Source organism: Primulina tabacum, chromosome 9, assembly GCF_025594145.1.
Source record: "Primulina tabacum isolate GXHZ01 chromosome 9, ASM2559414v2, whole genome shotgun sequence".
Classification (NCBI taxonomy): Eukaryota; Viridiplantae; Streptophyta; class Magnoliopsida; order Lamiales; family Gesneriaceae; genus Primulina; species Primulina tabacum.
In genome coordinates this window covers 36,191,954-36,210,307 of record NC_134558.1, presented here as the reverse complement: position 1 = coordinate 36,210,307, position 18,354 = coordinate 36,191,954, and the positions used below count along the sequence as shown (strand labels likewise).

Here is an 18,354-nt window from a genome sequence, read left to right as displayed (position 1 = left end):
TTAAATAATATTCGACAAGATTAAAGAGACTTAGATTAATATATACTTTTAATTATCAATGCTGATATCAAAGATAATGCTTGAAATATTGCTGAATGGCGACTGAATGAGTAGATAAATATACAAAAGCGTGAATTTTGAGAACATGTGGAAGTGAGACCAAATAACACAAAATAATGCAAATAAATTAGCGAAATTAAAAGTAAAAATTTGTGTGAGACGGTCGTATTTTGTGAGACAGATTTCTTAATTAGATCATCCATAAAAAAATATTATTTTTTATTATGAATATCGATAGGTTGATCCGTCTTACAGATAAAAATTCGTGAGACCGTCGTATAAGACACCTACTTGAAATCACAAAAAGTTTAAGCGCAACACGCTCGAAATTGATCTGCATTAATATAGCACAAAGACGCATTCTTCCACGTACACAACACGTGGGTATATCTATCTGTATCTATTATATATGTTGTGTATGTTTTTTCTGTTCACCTGTCCTAACGTATATCCCTAGATCGTTTCCACTTTTTGCTGATCTTTCGTTTCAGGCTCCACCTGAACAAACGCTCTACGATTTTCTTATGTGAACAAAGATAAATAAATACACGCAGATAACATCAGTAGTTGGTTTTGTGCTCTGACCAAAGCTAGCTTGGCCAATATATCATTTTTAAGGTTCCCTTTTTCTCGATGCTTGGTCTGGGTTTAAGTTTCTTGAAATTGTGCATTCTGGAAATGAGTTTTGATTTATTTATTTATTTTTATTTACTTGAGATGGGCTCTTTATGAAATTTTTTATTTTGCTCTCGACTTTTGGGGATAGTGGGTTTGGTTGGATTTTTTTCTCTTGGGTTTGATCATTGACTCTGAATGACCGACTATGTTTAATGTGCGTTAGGTGAATTGTTGACTTTATATAGCTGAAAAGGAAGTATTTTAAGAGGTATTGGCGACAGGGGAAAGCTTTTGGATTCAAAAATGTTGATTTGGTCTCCGTGAGTTTCCTAGATTTGATTATTTGCTTAAAGTAACTTTCTTGATCCTTGAATTGTGTGCTTTATGTTGACTTGTGAATCATGATTGAACTGATGATTTGAGCTCTTTCATGATATATGGCAGAAATTTGAAAATGTACGTGGTTTCTATTGTTTTATCCCCACATACTGAAGATGCTAAACTAACATGATTTTTCAAGTTTATATGATCGGCTGACAGACAATGAATGGGGATGGTTAGTGTTATGTGGCTTGTTAGTGTTGGGCTTTCGAATAAGTGATGAAAGTATTAATTTTGGGAACATTTTCATCTAGGTTTATGATGATCTAAATTTGCATTCATCTTTAATTTTGCATTCATCTTTAATTTTGCATTCATCTTTAATTTTTGAACTAGTTAGTAGTCAATCAATTGTAGATTTGTGCATTCAACTTTTCACACAAACTAAGCTGTTTGATTCCTTGGTGCAAATTCTTAATGCTTCGTGATTAGAAACTTCTCTTGGATATTTCTAGAAGCTGATATTTCTGTTCATTCCTTGGTGGGCATAAATTATTGTATTTAAATCAAGATGTCATACGCGTTGATGTTTATGCATCTTAATTTTGTATAGGGTAACCTAAATATATATCTGGTGCATGGAGTCACATGGATGACCTCTGAGCTAAAAAAAGTGGCTTTTGGCTACGTCAAGTCTTGTTCCTTTTCCTGTTCGTGTTCTACTTGTTTTATTAGGATGGGATGCCTTTGTTCCAAGCTCACCTCATGTTGTTTTATCTCCGAAAGTGATGGACCGGGCCATGAAGATAATAATTCTGGTTTGTCAATTGTCATAGTTATCATTATTATTGTTATTTTGAGAATTTGCCATAGATATCATGTTCTTCCTCTTAAATTGTGTAGAAGCTGAGTTTGATTTATTTTCATTTGTTGCAGAAATTGAGGATAAAAGTGAAATCAGTGATTTGCCTGCATTTCGTGAATACTCTATCGAACAACTCAGGACAGCTACATCCAGATTTTCTGTAGCAAACATAGTTTCAGAACATGGGGAGAAAGCTCCGAACGTGGTTTATAAGGGGAAATTGGAGAATCAGAGGCGGATAGCTGTCAAACGCTTTAACAGGTCTGCTTGGCCTGATTCCAGGCAGTTTTTGGTGAGTGGACACTGCTTGCATCTCTATGATCTTTATTTGTTTCTGTTTCTCTTTTGGAGCGATCTGGATTTCTCTGAATCTTTTGTTTCCTAAGATTTATCTCATAATATTGTTTGGAGGCTTGGACCATATAATTTCCTTGATTCTTCTAGAGTTTCAGGAAGTGAGATATGTGTTTTGACTCTTCTGTTACGCAGTCACTCAAATCAGATTTTTTTTAAAAAAATTCCTGCACTGGACTTCAAGAATTGTATAACTTCTTTGATTTTTTCTTAGCTTTCTAGATCACGGCTTATATACTTGCTTTGATTTTAATTAAAACTTCAGGAAGAAGCAAGAGCTGTTGGTCAACTCCGGAATAATAGAATGGCAAATTTACTTGGTTGCTGCTGCGAAGGTGATGAGAGGTTGCTGGTTGCTGAGTTTATGCCCATTGAAACACTTGCAAGGCATCTCTTTCACTGTGAGTCGATTTCATTTGGCAATCATGTATCCAACCAAAATTCTAAGTTATTCGCACTGTTATGTAAATGCTCATTACTACGGCGGACTGATGTGGTGTTTGAATAATTTCTTCCCATTATTGAATTTCACTTTGCAGAACCTAGCCAATTTCTTGTGCATGTTGATCTCCTTTTCTATTTATAGGAGTGATTTCCGTTCATTTGAAAATGATAATTTTTGCATAATGCCCAGTCTTGTTAATGTAAATCATAGTCTCATTTTGCATTTAGATATATTTCTATTTTACTATCTGCCTAGGCCCTTGCCTCATAAAATCCATACCAAAAACTGTCTATAGGTTGTGCTTATTAGAAATACAAATCGTCTATGATCTATATTTTCAATTGCTTCCAAACATTTTTTGCTCATACTTCCCTAGAAAAAAATCAGATTTTTGCTGCTTAACTTGCACTTAACTTTCATAATATGTTTGTTCTAGTTCAGTTTAATTTAGATTTTGAAGCTGACCCATTGTCAAATCGATATGCCTCACTTCTATGTTATTTCAGGGGAAGCACAGCCGATGAAGTGGGCGATGCGATTGAGGGTTGCATTATATCTTGCACAAGCATTAGAATATTGCACAAGTAAAGGGCGTGTTCTTTATCATGATCTTAATGCCTACAGAGTAGTCTTTGATGATGTAAGTGTGAAGTTCCTAATTTCGCATTTATGTACACAAGACAAGCATCAGCACAAACATGCTGTTGATTCTGCTTGGTAACTTAATCTGTTATAGGATGCCAATCCTAGACTGTCATGCTTTGGTTTGATGAAGAACAGTAGAGATGGAAAAAGTTACAGTACAAATTTAGCATTTACTCCTCCAGAGTACCTGAGGACTGGTAACAAATCTCACTTTGAAAATATTTACCACCACTGAAACTGTATAACATGGGATTATACAGCATGTTCTGTGCATGTATTTTGGTGTATAGTATTAGTTTACCCATCATGGCCTATAATCTTAGTGTTACTTGGCTTGCAATTCTAACAATAGGGGAAACATAAATTTTGGTAAACCATGTTCAGTGTAAGTGCATAAATGTGCCTCAATCTTTGGAATTTCTTTGAAAAGGTGAGTGAATTTGCTACTATGTCTTGCCACGTAGACTTTCTTATGATTGTGACTACAGTATATTAAAGATACAAAATAGGCATATGTTCTTTTGCGAGGCACTAATTTCATGCCCTTTTTATGATTTTAGCCTTTGTTGCCAGAATATCTTCTTTTAGCATGTCAAAAATTAATTTTATTTGTTGACTTGCTCCTCCTGCCTATGAGATGAGTTTTCTCTTTATATGATGGTGGAGTAATTAATCCAGTGTGCTGAAATGACATTAGAAAAGGTGTATACTCCTGAAGCAGCTTAATCAGCGTGCCTCTGTTGCAGGCCTTTTTGTGAACTAGCATAAAGATGTTTATACCAATTAGATACAATATAAATTAAAAAATATATCTACCCTTAAAATTCAATCTCTAAAACTTGTATTATTAACAAATGATAATAAAAATAACAATATAGAACAATATGAATTGAAACAAATTATATATAAAAAAAGTTTATCCATCCACACATCATATATTAAGAAAAGTAACAAAAAAGAAAAAAAAATGAAAGATTTAGATGGAGATGAAATGACAACTAATAATCAGATTAATATATATCGAATTATAATGTTCCTAACTAACTAATAAAGGACATATGAAAGATTTGGACGTATAACATGAAGTTAAATTATCTACGATCTTGTTAATTTTCTTGTTACATTTATATGAAATATATGAAGAATTTATTTTTAATCACCGTCATTATTGATTTCCAATGTTATTGAAGCTAGAAGCTATTGAATATTGTATTTCTCATTTTATTTAATTTAAATTAATTTTAAATTGAAGACTTGGTTTATTATTAATAAATAAGAATATTAATAAAAAATTTAAGCAAGTATTCAGATTCTTTTCTTTTGAGGTAAAGTTTCTTAGAGTATTGTGATTGTAATTATTTTTTCCAACATGAAGAATTCACCATTATTAGTAATTAAATTATATGATGATAAATCGAGGTTTTGAGAGTGTGCAAACTATAATGTACCAGTTTAGAAAATAGATCAAAATATTACCTTTCTTTTAGAAGGTAGACCGATACAAGTTAAATTTTACTAACCTCTGAAGAAAAATAGATTATGTAAATTTTACGAAAATAAACCTAAAATAACATAGAACTAATTAATTAAAAGCATGAAATAATTATTCATAGCAATTTGTTTCTTCCAATTTTGTCTAGATAATAGTCTATGCTGGCTAATATTTAATAATTTTTTTGTATAATAATTCATTTACTTTATGTGGTATTATCCTAAGCACTTGCTCCTTATCTATAATTATTATTAGCATTCTTTTTATAATCCAACTATTGAAATCAATTAACACCAACTTATAGCATCAAAATGCTAAATAATCAAGATATATGAATAACATTCATGTCATCAAATTAATTCTAGGAAAGTTCGAAAGTTAAATAATATTAAATAAAAAATTTAATAATATCGACTTATTTTACTAATGTATAACTTTTGAGTTATTCGAGCTTACTTTTGATTAATTGTATGTATTAAATTCACAATTAGAATTTTATTTTAGACTTTTCTAGAAGTTTAATTAGAAAGAATATCAAAACTCTATTAAAATAATTGATAGTAATGAACTATAAATAAAAAAATCAAGATGTTCTGATTAGTTATTAAACGACCACTCACTAATTTAAATGAAAGAATTGAATCTCTTCCAAAACTAAATACACCATAGAGAAACAATCATATTTTTTAAGATGAAGATTAAGTGTGATTAAAAGATGATTAATGACAATGAATTAGGCAAATAATTTCTCGATTCAATTACAATTTTTTTCATTTTCATATATGTCCCTAACACATAAATAGATTGACTAAAATATGGGTGATAGATAATGGTTTACACATAAAAGTGAGAATGTAAGACTAATTTTTCCAATTCAGAATTGGAAAACATTGTCCTCTGTCCGCAAAATTCTTTGTTTTTCTTGAGACATGGAATAGTTGTTATCTAATGATGAAGATTTATTTCAGCAAAATTGATTTGTGTTGCTGCATAAAAGATGAATCTTTGAAAAAATGAGAAGTAAGAAATTATCAGATAATTGATTTGAATTGAAATATTGGGGCATATTTGAATTTTGAAGTCACATACAATTGCTATAAATTTGGTGGGTCAAGCTAACAATTTGGTGTTGCATAATCTATGCTTAACAAATAAACAACTTTACAAAATTATTCATATTGAGTTTCATGATGTACACATAAAAAATGGTACACGAGGCTAATTTTGTCAATTCACAATTGGAAAACAAAGCTCTCTATCCACAATTTAATTTTATAGGTATATAGATAGAAAAGATGCTATTTAGAGGACACAAGGTTGATTAATGGAGCATTTTCCCTGTTAGTTAAGGTTGGATCTTCAAGATCTGCTAGACTGCTAGTCTCAAAATTGTTGAACCGTTGGCCGTTGCCTTACGAAAGTCGAGACTTTACATTCTTGATCTCTCATTGTCACAAGCAGATGTATAGTCGCAATTAAAGGAATTATTAAGTTGTTGATGACAGATTTTTCCACTCATGCACTGTAGGTAGGACTTTAGAGGGTAAAAGATTTGAATACTACACAGATGCCGATGCAAGTCTTTCATATTTTTAAATTAATTTATTCTCTATCACACACATAGATCTTACTCTAGTTCACCCGCAGAGGGTAAAACATGGAGGACTTCATAAATAAATTTGCCGTTCAAGGTTTTATTAGATGGCAATCCAGTTTATCGGTAAGTTTTTTTTATCGTGATTAGTTTTACTTCTTTCTTATTTGGGTTTAATTTAGTTCCCTTCTAGTACTTGCTGACATAACGATTCTTGGAAATTTTGATCCCATTTATGATCTTGTTGATTTAAAAAATACAAGTTTATGTCATAGAGTATCAGATTGAAATTCTTAAAAAGAAACGGATTACTCCATATTGACAACATGGAATGGGATTTCTTCATGATATCCAGTTTAAACCGCTTGTATATGATGACCCATTTTTCACTTTTCCTCCTCCATCTATTAAGCTCGCTGGGACTGTGCCTACTTTGATTCTGAAAATCTCTAAAAATCTGATGTCCACAAAATTATGTTCCAATCTTCTGTATATTGAAAGCGGAATCTTCATCCCGTGCCAATCTTTAATGTGAACTCTTTGCCAAAGCTTAAAAAATCGGAAAGGGTTGCCTGAGACTTATAAACATCTTATTTTACTTTTAAGCAGGTTTCAATTGAATGTGATTTAGCTAGCATTTTCTGTTTTGGTGGATAAAATAGATAGTCTGTGAATTGTTTGAACCAGTCAAGTTAATTTGTAAGGCAGAATTGCATTCATGCTTACCAGTTCTCTTTGCTCTGTCAGGGATATATATTCTCTTACATTCTGTGAATATGTGTCTATTATTTTGATATTTGTCATCATTATTGCATTAACTTCTGTCTGTTTTCTATGGTTTCACCGAAGCTCTTTATAATGTTGTCCTCCTAAATTTTCAGGGAGAGTAACTCCAGAAAGCGTAATGTACAGCTTTGGCACACTTTTACTTGACCTCCTCAGTGGAAAACACATCCCACCAAGTCACGTAAGTCTATCCATGTTAATTTTGATGTCTCAATATAGTTTATGCTGGTAATATAGTATGGTAACCAGCTCATGACAAATATGCCACTTGTCAGTCAACCAGGGAAAAAAAAATTAAATTTATTTAGGTTGAAAGTCTTTATTACCTCTCGACATTCCACCTCTTTTTTTTCCATGACTATCCAAGTGCACCAAATGCGCACATAGACATTCATTTACAGGGCAGTGATGCATTCCAATGGTGATGCATTTAACATTTCTAAGTCCATTCACCATTGGTGTGTCTAGTGTTCGGACTGGCATTTAAATCTTAATTAGTTGTAGAAAACATGAGTTGTGGTACTTGAACAAGCCTTTGGCTATAATGTCCACTTCCTCCAATATAACATAGATTGTTCTAGCGATATCTTTGTGTTGGCAAGATAACCCAAGTAACTTTCTATTGACAAATAGTTTATATGCTTGTTTACTTTCTTTGTTGTGTCGACCAAATAACTCATGCAGCCTTTCGCAGTACGAGATGCTTTGTATTGAAATCGAATTTTGTAAGCCAAGTTTGGCTGATAATTTAACTTAATTGTGCTTCTCAAAACATGAATTGTGATAAATTTACTTGAGCATTCTTGACCTGATGGATCATGCCTCAAGCTGTTCTTAAATCTGAATTTCACTTTTTTTTATCCCCAAAATTATGACTTCTGCAAAGTTCCCTCACTCATTTATTGGCACCTAATTGTTAACAGGCCCTTGATTTAATAAAGGACCGGAATCTTCAAATGCTAACAGATTCTTGCTTGGAAGGTGAATTTTCAAATGATGATGGAACTGAGTTGGTACGTCTAGCGTCAAGATGTCTGCAATATGAACCTCGGGAGAGGCCAAATCCAAAATCACTAGTTGCTGCATTATCTCCTCTTCAGAAGGAAACCGAGGTTGGTTCTTCTCTGATGCTTCATGGGTATATGGTCGATAAAATTGTGTAGTATTTAGTGAAATATCTTCCTGAAGTCCTTACTAGAAAGCAGTGGTAGTGAAGTAAAAGAATAATCTTGCAATATACTACAAATTTTTATATTAAGGTGTATATCAGTTCTTTGACCTCAAATAAAATCTTTTAAAAACATTATGAAGAGGTATGTGAGGGCCCATGTCCTGATTAACATTTATTTATCAAACAATTATGATCGATTAGAATAAACAGCGAAAACGAGTAAAAAAAAAATAAATTTAGGGTTATGATATCACGTATCAGAATGATGAATTTTTAATGAATTTAAAAGATTTGATAGATACTACTCATACCAATGAGGTGCATCTTCTTTTGAAAAGTTCATATTTTAAACTCGTAAGTTATTTGGACTTGACTTGAAGCAAGTTTGAGATGGGTGACCTTCCGAGAAGTTATCACGGTACGTGTGAGTCGAGACACAAAGACGCTGGAAAGATTCGTGTTGGTATATGACATGGGGATCAAAGACATAATATAGATAAGAAAGGAGAAAATAGGAAAGTTTTGAAGCTATTGGTTGCTTGAATTCAATTCACTCTTCTCCATATTTCCATACAACATGTAATGTGAAGTTATTTTAGTGTAACATTTAGTATTTAATTTAATTTGCAGGTTCCTTCTCATGTACTGATGGGTATCCCTCATGGTGGAGGGGCTATGTCTCTATCAGCACTGGGTGAAGCATGTTTGAGAATGGATTTAACTGCCATACAAGAGATATTAGAAAAACTAGGTTACAAAGACGATGAAGGAGCAGCAACTGAGGTTTGTTTCTGTTTAGTATCACGTTAATGCTTTATTGTCTCATCTGTCTCTCTGAGAAACGATTACTTTCTTCACACAGCTTTCATTCCAGATGTGGACCAATCAAATGCAGGAAACATTGAACTCGAAGAAAAAGGGTGATGCAGCATTCCGTCATAAAGATTTTAAGGTTGCGATTGAATGTTACTCACAGGTTAGAACTTTAACGGTTCATGATTCTATCCCAACTTTCACAACTAGGCGTTTACTTGATCATTTACTGTTAAGAAGCTACAATTTTCCATGTGGCACAACACTATTGCACTTAAACAAACTTTCGATGCAAAATTGCTGTCAGCTATAAATTTTAGTACGACGATAGATGGTAGGTCCTTTACTTCAAATCATCTAAATTAAAGTTGCCTCTTGGTTATGTTTCTTTTTTCAGTTTATTGAAGTTGGAACAATGGTCTCCCCCACAGTTTTTGCTCGTCGTAGTTTGTCTTATCTCATGAGTGAGGTGCCACAGGAGGCCCTCAATGATGCAGTGCAAGCGCAGGTTATATCTCCCGTTTGGCATATAGCGTCATATTTACAAGCATCTGCTCTTTTTGCTTTAGGGAGGGAGAACGAGGCACAAATTGCGCTTAAAGAGGGTTTGATTCTTGAAGAAAAGCGGAAGGCTACATCCTAAGATAATGAGATAATGCCATTTCTACTAAAGAAAGATCATAGTCCCTTCAACTCTAAAAGCAATAAAGACGCGTACTTTCTGTTGTTTATCCTTGGCGTCCTATTCATATGACCGATTATGTTTGTTTGAGTGATACAGAAATCATTGCTCTAAACTCATTGGACTGGTCGCTTTTGTTTTGCTTGGTGGAGTGCTCGGAATGTTTTCCTCCGTGCTATGAACATGAAACTAAGCTAGGCAGGGGATATATATATTGTGATGAAGGGGACGCTTCGCATGCATTTGCTGCGGTGTTGAAGATATTTGCTGCCATACTGTAATTTGTGTATAGTGCTAAATGCCTGTTTTTTTAGGGGGAGGGTTGATGAAGGAGTGGATTTATTTGCGACAAAAAACCAGCTTGTGTAAGAAATGACTGGTTTGGACGACGTGTGTATTGCTTTTTCTATTGTTTTGAGTTGACTTGTATTGTTTTAAACATACAGGATTTACAATATCCAAATATACAGTTTTGATATGCTGCACACCTACGGTGCACACCTTCGTGAGCATCCGATGATGTGTCACTCACCCATTGGATGCACAATTTTTCTATGTTTCATCACATCCAATGGGTGAGTGACACCTCAATATCAAAACTCTCCAAATATAAATATTTTTTCCTTCTGAAGTAAATATTTTTATACTTATGTTTTAAATTCCAACTCCTATATAACTCCGACCACCTTCTTGGCTTGCATTAGGTGCATATCTCCGCCACATTTCGCAACTCGAGCACTGTTTCGATCAAATATGGTACTTCCCTTGTGATCTCTGTTCGTGCATTGGAGCTCGATTTCGAATATATGGTTTTTTTTTTTTACCTGAAATCAATTTTGGAGATTCAAACTCATCATATAATCAATTTTTGAATTTTAATTAAATTAAGTAGAATTTAAAGCAAAATGTAATTTTAAAAACGATAAAATGATTTTTCGTCTTTCAAAATTATATCTCTTACAAAACAAACTTATAGATTTATATCTTTGAAATAGGTTAACGTGGTCCATGTGTAAAATAAAAAATAATATTTTTGACTTAAAAAATAATATTTTTAATATAAAGTAATATTAGTTTATGGATTGTGTTGTATAAAAAATATGTCTCACAAAATTGAAGCATTAGACAGTCTTATATGAATTTTTATATTATTTTAAATTAGACTAAATGTTGTACTATAAAACGGGATGGAGAAAATTGTATTTTGGTTCTTAAAAAAAATTTATAGTATGATTTTAGTTTATTTTTTTTAAAATTTGGATCCAGTAGCGTAAATGCAATTGGTTATCTATGTAGGATTTAATGACAAACATAGTCTCATAAATTAATAAATCATTCTTTTAAATATTATTCCAGAAATATAAAAAAAATCTTGCTAAATTTATGGACCACGTATTCAATGACACTTCAATATTATTGGATTAAAAAAATTTAATATATATCATTATTATTATTATATTGTATTTTAAATGTGAGAAAATATAGAAAATAACAAATATTTGTACCTTTATTACATTCTCCAAATATCAATGACCAATAAAAAATTGTGAATTTTGTGGTTTCAAATACACTGATCATGTAGCATTTATAGAATTCATCGGAGTTAATTTACTCAATTAGATCATAAAACTGGAAAAATTTAAATATCTAAATAAGTAGGGAAGACAATTACCCCACGGAGAAAACCAAAATAAGGTGGATTATTCATTCGGGTATGAGAGTAGTATCAACATCCTCGAACTTACTTTGATGCCCCGATAATAATATCATTATATTACTATAATAATAATTGTTTTTCCTAATAATTAACAAAAAATAAAATTCAAATTTATAACATTCAATTTTCGTTCATGATCCAACTCATCACCTCGTTTAAGTAATATTAGTATTTATATATGTAATTGGATTATTGTATCAATATTTTTTAGGTGAATTTTAAATTCATTATGATTAATTCAATTGATATTTGAAACGGTGACAGAGATAATTATTTAACTCACTTTAGGTCGAAAATGATGATGACAAACCCGGCTCACCTCGTTACCATTACTAAATTATTTGAAGCTATGATGAGGACTAGAATGAATATTTAATGTCCGCGAAGTCATGATGATAATTTTCAAATCAATTAGATAAAACTGGGTATGCGGATTCGACGAGAACTTAATCACCATGGAGATTAAATGAAGAATCTCTAATTAAAAAGAACAAGGATTGGGGAGGAGATGAAGAAGAAATCCACGTCCCTCCTCATTGTCATCCCCATAAAATGTTATTTTTTATGACTTTTTCTTTGAACATCAACTTCCACCATTATGGAGACCATTGCAAGATAACTACAAAGTAGCAAAAAAAACTTTCTGATTTACGTTAATTTTCTTAGAAAATATCAAAATTTATTGTTCTTTAATCCGTGGGAGACTTAAAATTCAAAAGTAAACAAGAAAATTCGGGTCATGTACGCAGTTTATAAAATTTTAAAATCAACATCAACCACAGGGGAGGAGGTATGCGAAAATCCTTTGATGAAATTTTATCTATTAAGGGCACGGATCATGGGCTTTTAATGTGATAGCAGTTGAAGTTATGCTCATTTATTAGATATATTATAAAATTGTGCATTCAATAGGTGGATGTTTCCTCAATTGTATTCATATTATTGGTGTTTATAAGATCAAACATCATATACAAAAAAACATTATACTGACGCTCCTCTATCTATATATACCATGAAAATATGCATCTAATAGGTGGAACAAACTTTACAATGATTGTCCATAAGATAATATATGAGGTTTAATAATAATTCTTTGACCATTGGTGTGATATGAGATATTATTATTTTCATCATTATTATATTCATCATATACCTCATTTTAATGTTAAAAATGTTAAGATTGAGATTTGAACTTAACTCAACCTCAAAAGTTAGCTCAAAAAAAATGATTGTCTACGTTCATATATGTAACTTCCAAGTCATTTATACAACCGATGTGAGACAATTAACACAACCCCTCAAGCTCATTAAAACTATGGGCAGAATGGGTTGCCCAATTATGAACAGTCCAAAATATAACGGTGAAACATGAACTATGATATCATGTTAAGATTGAGATTTGAACCTAACTCAACCCAAAAGCTAACTCAAGGAGAGAGGATTGTCCAAGTCCATATATGTAACTTTCAAATTATTTATCCAACCGATGTGAGACAATTAAAAAAAACCGTGATTATAAATAAATATTTCAAGAGAGTTTATTCAGGTTTTTTGTAAATTATATAAAAACTATCAATGTATTCATTTCAATCTCGAATCATTTTTTTATTGAAATCGAACTTAAAGTTTAAACTTGTTATCATGTATATTTGTATTTGATGAGTTTGATAGTTTTGGTTACTGAATTAGATTCATTTAGTACATTTCAGATAAGCTAAATTAAATAGATCCTTCTTCATAAACATCAAAGTATTCGAATAAATCAGTAGCTGGCTAGATTTTGCGATCAAAATGGATAATTAATTTACAGGCTGAAGGCTTAAATGTAAAATTAGTGTTATTTCACCAGAGAATAACTTCGCGATTTCCACCTCCTCTGTTTACAACGGACAAAGATTGGATCTTGAGTCTCAAGCAGTAGAGGAAAACAGAAGCCGCATATGCAATCCAAGTATTCCCTCTAAGCCCGAATTCACTCACACTACAACCCACGATGGCGTTTCCCAGCAGAAAATTCAGAACCCCCAGATCGTGAGACGGCGAGAGCAGAGTAACGTCGGCGAGCCACGTCGCAGCGAAGTAGAGGAACGACACCACTTCTTTGAAGGAGTTTAATCTGAAGAAGTTCTGAAAAACAATGTTGCCCAGCAACCCAACTGCAAATTCTATCGACTTTTTGACTTTGTTGCTATTAGTACCATTGGAGATGGTGAGATTTTGATCATGCACTTCTGGCTGGGTTGATGGAAGCGATTCCCTCAATCTTTTCTTCTCAAATTGATAAAGCCAAGAAGCATATTCAGAAAATGAAAACATGCGATAACCATTACTGTTGAGATTTGTCGGGCCAAGAGCTGAAAGACATGCAAAAATTGTTGCTGATAGCGTGTAGCACGCATAGAAGAAGAGCTCCCGTTTGTAGTTGGGATCGGAGGTAAAATCGCCATTATCATACACGATGAAAAATAGATTGCATAAAAGCATTGACAAAGTAAATGGGTAAGAAACAATATCCACATGCTCCGCCGAAGAAAGACACAAGAACGAAGATTCCGAAGGTGAAATTTAGGAGATATATATTGATAGATTTGTTTATCTGGTGACGAAAAAAGAAGGCATGAATGGATGAGTAGCATGTGAATATAGCCATAGAATGTTTGAACAGAAACATCACAACCGGAGGAACTGATTTTGAGAGCTCTGTATCATCTATAGTGCTGAATCCGAGTTTCAAGAAAATAACGCTGATCACAGACCAAAACAAGAAAAATTTATTCTCGGAAATCTCCATATCTTTCTTCTTCATCGAGCTGTAGAATATGAATTTTGGTAAATTGGACGCAGTTTATGGAACTCTATGGATTGACTAAGCGAGTGATGACGCACGAATTAACAAGCAGGAGACTTTAAAGGCATATGTCTGTGAACAGCGTTATTTTCTGTAGCTCCAATTTAATGGTTTTTAAGGGGAAAAAACTCTGTCTGAGAAAGTCAAATTAGTGCACGAAGATCCATCATTGGCTAAATTCTAATTTTTGAAAATTTGCAAAGCCAGTTTAGCTAATTTTTTCTTGATTAAAATTAAATATTATATTAAGTCTATTTTAACAAAGTACTAAGCAAAGTATCAAATCACAGTTCATGAAATCTAAGTCCTATGTTCATCAGAGTAGAAGAAGATTTCACCAGAACAAAAATATCTATCAAAAAACTTACAAGAACACTGGATCAGTGATCTAACTAGCTTGAGATTGCCAAGTTTTCATAAGATCAGAGTAACTCGGAACTTACAAAAACCAAAATTATTTAAAAATTGGATTCCTGTAAATGATTATGGCTTTTAGTAATTTGGGAAGTTCTAATCAAATTACGATATTTATAGAGTTTAATTAATTAATATCATATGAGTATTGAATAAAATAAAAATTGCAGACCCATGACTAATTTTCCAGTAAATGACATTGATTTATAGCGTCTGAAGTTGATATTTGATATCAAATGTGTGTTATTTAAATCTATATTAATAATTTATGTTGCAAGAAACAACACGAAATTATGATACGACCATTGTCCATATATATGTTCTACCTTAGTCTAAGAAATTAGTTTAAAATTGAAAAAATGTAATCAAATTAAATATATGATCTACAGCTTGTGGATCCCATAGCAGATGAAATAGAAATAGCTCACTAATTTCCTCTTCTTTTCCATGGACGACTCCAAACTGATGAGGCATTTATAAGAGTTTCAATAATGAAAATGAGTTCGGTTTGATTTAAAATCTTTTAATATTATCGGTTAATGATGTCTGAAAACGTGTTGATCCACATCGACTGTATTGAGTCAATTAATAATTATATCGTCTATATCTATTAAAAATATCAATATTTACTGGATATTCATCATTACTCCACTTAATTATCATAATTATATGACATTACTTGCTAATTAAATTTCTAATTCATGCTTATCTTTTTTTCAACATTCTTGTTTTCAGAAAAGTCACTATTAATATTTATTAATCACGATTATACATTACTACCATCACTTATTAATAAAATCGTTATTTCGTTTTCATTTTGTCTTATTCTTCAATTTTGGCGTATTTTATTATGCTTAGCATAGTCAACACCAATTTTTTCACTGTTTTGGCCAAAACGAAGCGGTTTAGGGAAGTTTTAAATTTAAGTGGGACTTGATCAGAAACTAAGATAACGCAGAAATATGGAGGAACAATGGATAACCAGAATAGTGAAACCATCAACTCAGCAAGGCCGAGTTTTTGTTGAGAAAACAGCATTATTTCTTCCTTTTTCTTGGCTTAAACTTCTACGAAATTAAGAACGAATGTCAGCATCATATTTCAATAAAGAACCAGAAATTAAAATGCAGATCACTATACATATAACAGATGCATGATACAACAATGTGTTTCCTTCCACTTGAATTTGTTCTTTCTTGTAGTCCTAAACCCTTTTTTGTACACGTGGTATTGGTAATGATAGGTATTAATCACCAAGAATTAGGCTAAGCATAACATTCTGTCTGTACATTTGGAAAATATCACCAGAAACTATCATCAACACCAACAGGAGGGAGGTGATCTTCTTCCTCAACCTCCATCTCCATCTCTGGTTCACCGGATTTAAACTCATCCGATTCAACAGCTGCTAGGTTCTTTATATCGATCACTGAGAGCTCATTAAGTCGTCTCACTACCAAATCAGCGGCTCCAAGCTCATATACAGGGTGTTTGCTAGCAACGGCCACACATTTCATCCGAGCATCATGAGCTGCCTCAACGGTTTTATTCGAGTTCCCAAACACTATCACTCTCTCGGGTATGAATTGCAGGAGCTGTGCAGCATACACAAACATCTCCGGATCGGGCTTTCCTCGGTAGACATCCTCTGCAGCCACGATGACAGTAAACACCCCTTCGATCCCAATGGCTCTAATGGCTGTTTCGAGATACTTTCTTGGTCTGGTGGATACCAAAGCAATAGGAACCTTGTACTGTATCAGAACATTCACGAATTCTTGAGATCCAGAGCGAAATTGATAAATCCCGCCCTGCAAAGACTGGTAAATATCCTCTTTTCTTGATGCCATTCTTTTTACTTGGACTGGATCTCTTGACCAGCAGAGAACTTCGGATATTGCTTGCTCATTCTTCATTCCTTCTATTCTACGAAGCATGAAAGCTGGTGGTGGCGATTTTCCTTCTTCCTGAGAAAGAGCCAGCCAAGCTTGTTTCTCGAGATCTGGATTGTCCTCGATTAACACGCCTTCCCACTCAAATATAGCACCTAACCATCCACAACCAAGTCTTTCTTGCCTAAGCAATGGATTACCTAGTGCGGGATTATCCGCCTTATTTTCCGGTGGCCAGAACCCCCGCATCTGATCCAAGCCAGTCCCTCCCATCCCGTACATAAATTCACGATGTATTTGCTCTCTCTCACGATAGGAGTATGCCTCCTTCGTCAATTCCATCGCTTGAGCCTTCAGCCACAACATCCTTGGCCGATCAAATCGAAATCTTGGAAAAGCAGCAGATAAAGAAACTTCCTTACCGAGAAATTTTGTAAACGTAAGCCGACAAAGATCAGCCGGCTTCCGCTTGTTTGAGACATTCTTGCAATAATGGTTTCCGTACACAGGTCGCAACCCCAATATGGATGTTGCCGCGATTGACTCCACCATCTTTATGTAATCAATTACCACAACAGCTCAACTTCAGAACCCAATAACGTCCCACTTCCAACAACACAAACGGAACTCTTATGCTATCAATACATATATTTTCTTATTTGTACAAATTATCCCTTCATCACAAGCCCTTCAAAATAAGTAATATACAAACTTCAATCAAATTACATAGACCAAACGGTCCAAAACATAAAAACGATCTGTTGTGTGCTTAATTACTGTATAAAAGTTTTAAGAACCTTCTTCTAAGGAAAAGTAAGCAAACCAAATGACCCAAAAGTTATTCTCACGAAAAGTAAACAGTAAAGAGAAAGCAACGCAAAGATTGCAATTTTATTCACACCCAATTAAAGTAAACAAAACAATACAAAGATTAAGCAACACCGACCCGAAATAAAAAAATACAAAAATTTATTTCAAATTCAATCCCAGAAGCAGAAAATTCAAAACAAAGAAATTCTTTACACACCCGAAAAACCCAGTTGATTCAACAAAGACGGCAAATACAAAACAAAAAAATGGGTAATATATCTACAGACACAGAAAATCGAGGACTTATGGAGGGATGAAAGAGTAACCTGGAAAGGGTGACGGGGAGAGGGTGGGTTGGAAGAGAAAGATGCGATTATTATTGAGCTGAAGAGACGTAAAATCGTGGAGCAATTTGTTTTCGTTGGTATTTGTGTGGTTTACAGGCAACGCGGGGGACTTTGTTAATGGGGAAAGCAAGCAGGGACACTGGCAAGGTTATTTTATTTGACCAAACGTGACGTGCTGATTATTTGTCGATTAATATTTTGCTAAGAAAATTGGGGAAATTATCACATAAGCTCGTAGAATCTTCTCAACAATTTCAGGAACAATTTTTTAAAATATTAATATTATATATTAAACAATATAACTATAATCGATTAATAGAAATATCGTGTCAAAATATAACGATTCCTCATTCATCCATTCAATTCAAATGATACAAAGATTAGTTATATTTAAGTAAAAAATATTTAATGGCAATTTATTTTTAAATCTCTAAACCTAGACCTTGCTTGCTAATATTTAATGATAATTTGTTTTTAAAT

The 18,354-nt window shown here is 33.1% G+C and overlaps 2 protein-coding genes across 7 annotated transcripts; one reads left to right on the top strand and one right to left on the bottom strand.

Annotated features, from left to right (window-relative positions):
• The first annotated feature begins 426 nt into the window (after nucleotides 1–426).
• LOC142555663 (serine/threonine-protein kinase BSK7-like) lies at nucleotides 427–10,322 on the top strand. Of its 6 annotated transcripts, none has more exons than XM_075666675.1 (12): nucleotides 427–678; nucleotides 902–998; nucleotides 1,613–1,817; nucleotides 1,936–2,156; nucleotides 2,484–2,619; nucleotides 3,170–3,303; nucleotides 3,400–3,505; nucleotides 7,276–7,361; nucleotides 8,104–8,292; nucleotides 8,982–9,134; nucleotides 9,226–9,327; nucleotides 9,562–10,322. In XM_075666675.1, exons 3-12 carry the CDS (start codon nucleotides 1,652–1,654, stop codon nucleotides 9,805–9,807), a joined length of 1,539 nt encoding a protein of 512 aa, XP_075522790.1. In that variant the 5' UTR covers nucleotides 427–678; nucleotides 902–998; nucleotides 1,613–1,651; the 3' UTR covers nucleotides 9,808–10,322. The 6 variants fall into 6 exon arrangements, with proteins under 6 accessions (XP_075522790.1, XP_075522791.1, XP_075522788.1 ...); XM_075666673.1 differs by having other exon boundaries at nucleotides 429–678; nucleotides 902–946; nucleotides 9,214–9,327; XM_075666671.1 differs by having other exon boundaries at nucleotides 429–678; nucleotides 9,214–9,327.
• Nucleotides 10,323–15,944: 5,622 nt separating this feature from the next.
• On the bottom strand, nucleotides 15,945–18,015 carry LOC142555662 (5-amino-6-(5-phospho-D-ribitylamino)uracil phosphatase, chloroplastic-like). The gene is made up of 2 exons (XM_075666670.1): nucleotides 17,854–18,015; nucleotides 15,945–17,405 (listed from the first exon to the last, which is right to left on the bottom strand). The coding sequence occupies exon 2, from the start codon at nucleotides 17,267–17,269 to the stop codon at nucleotides 16,127–16,129; it is 1,143 nt and encodes a 380-aa protein (XP_075522785.1). The 5' UTR covers nucleotides 17,270–17,405; nucleotides 17,854–18,015; the 3' UTR covers nucleotides 15,945–16,126.
• Between the last annotated feature and the right edge of the window lie 339 nt (nucleotides 18,016–18,354).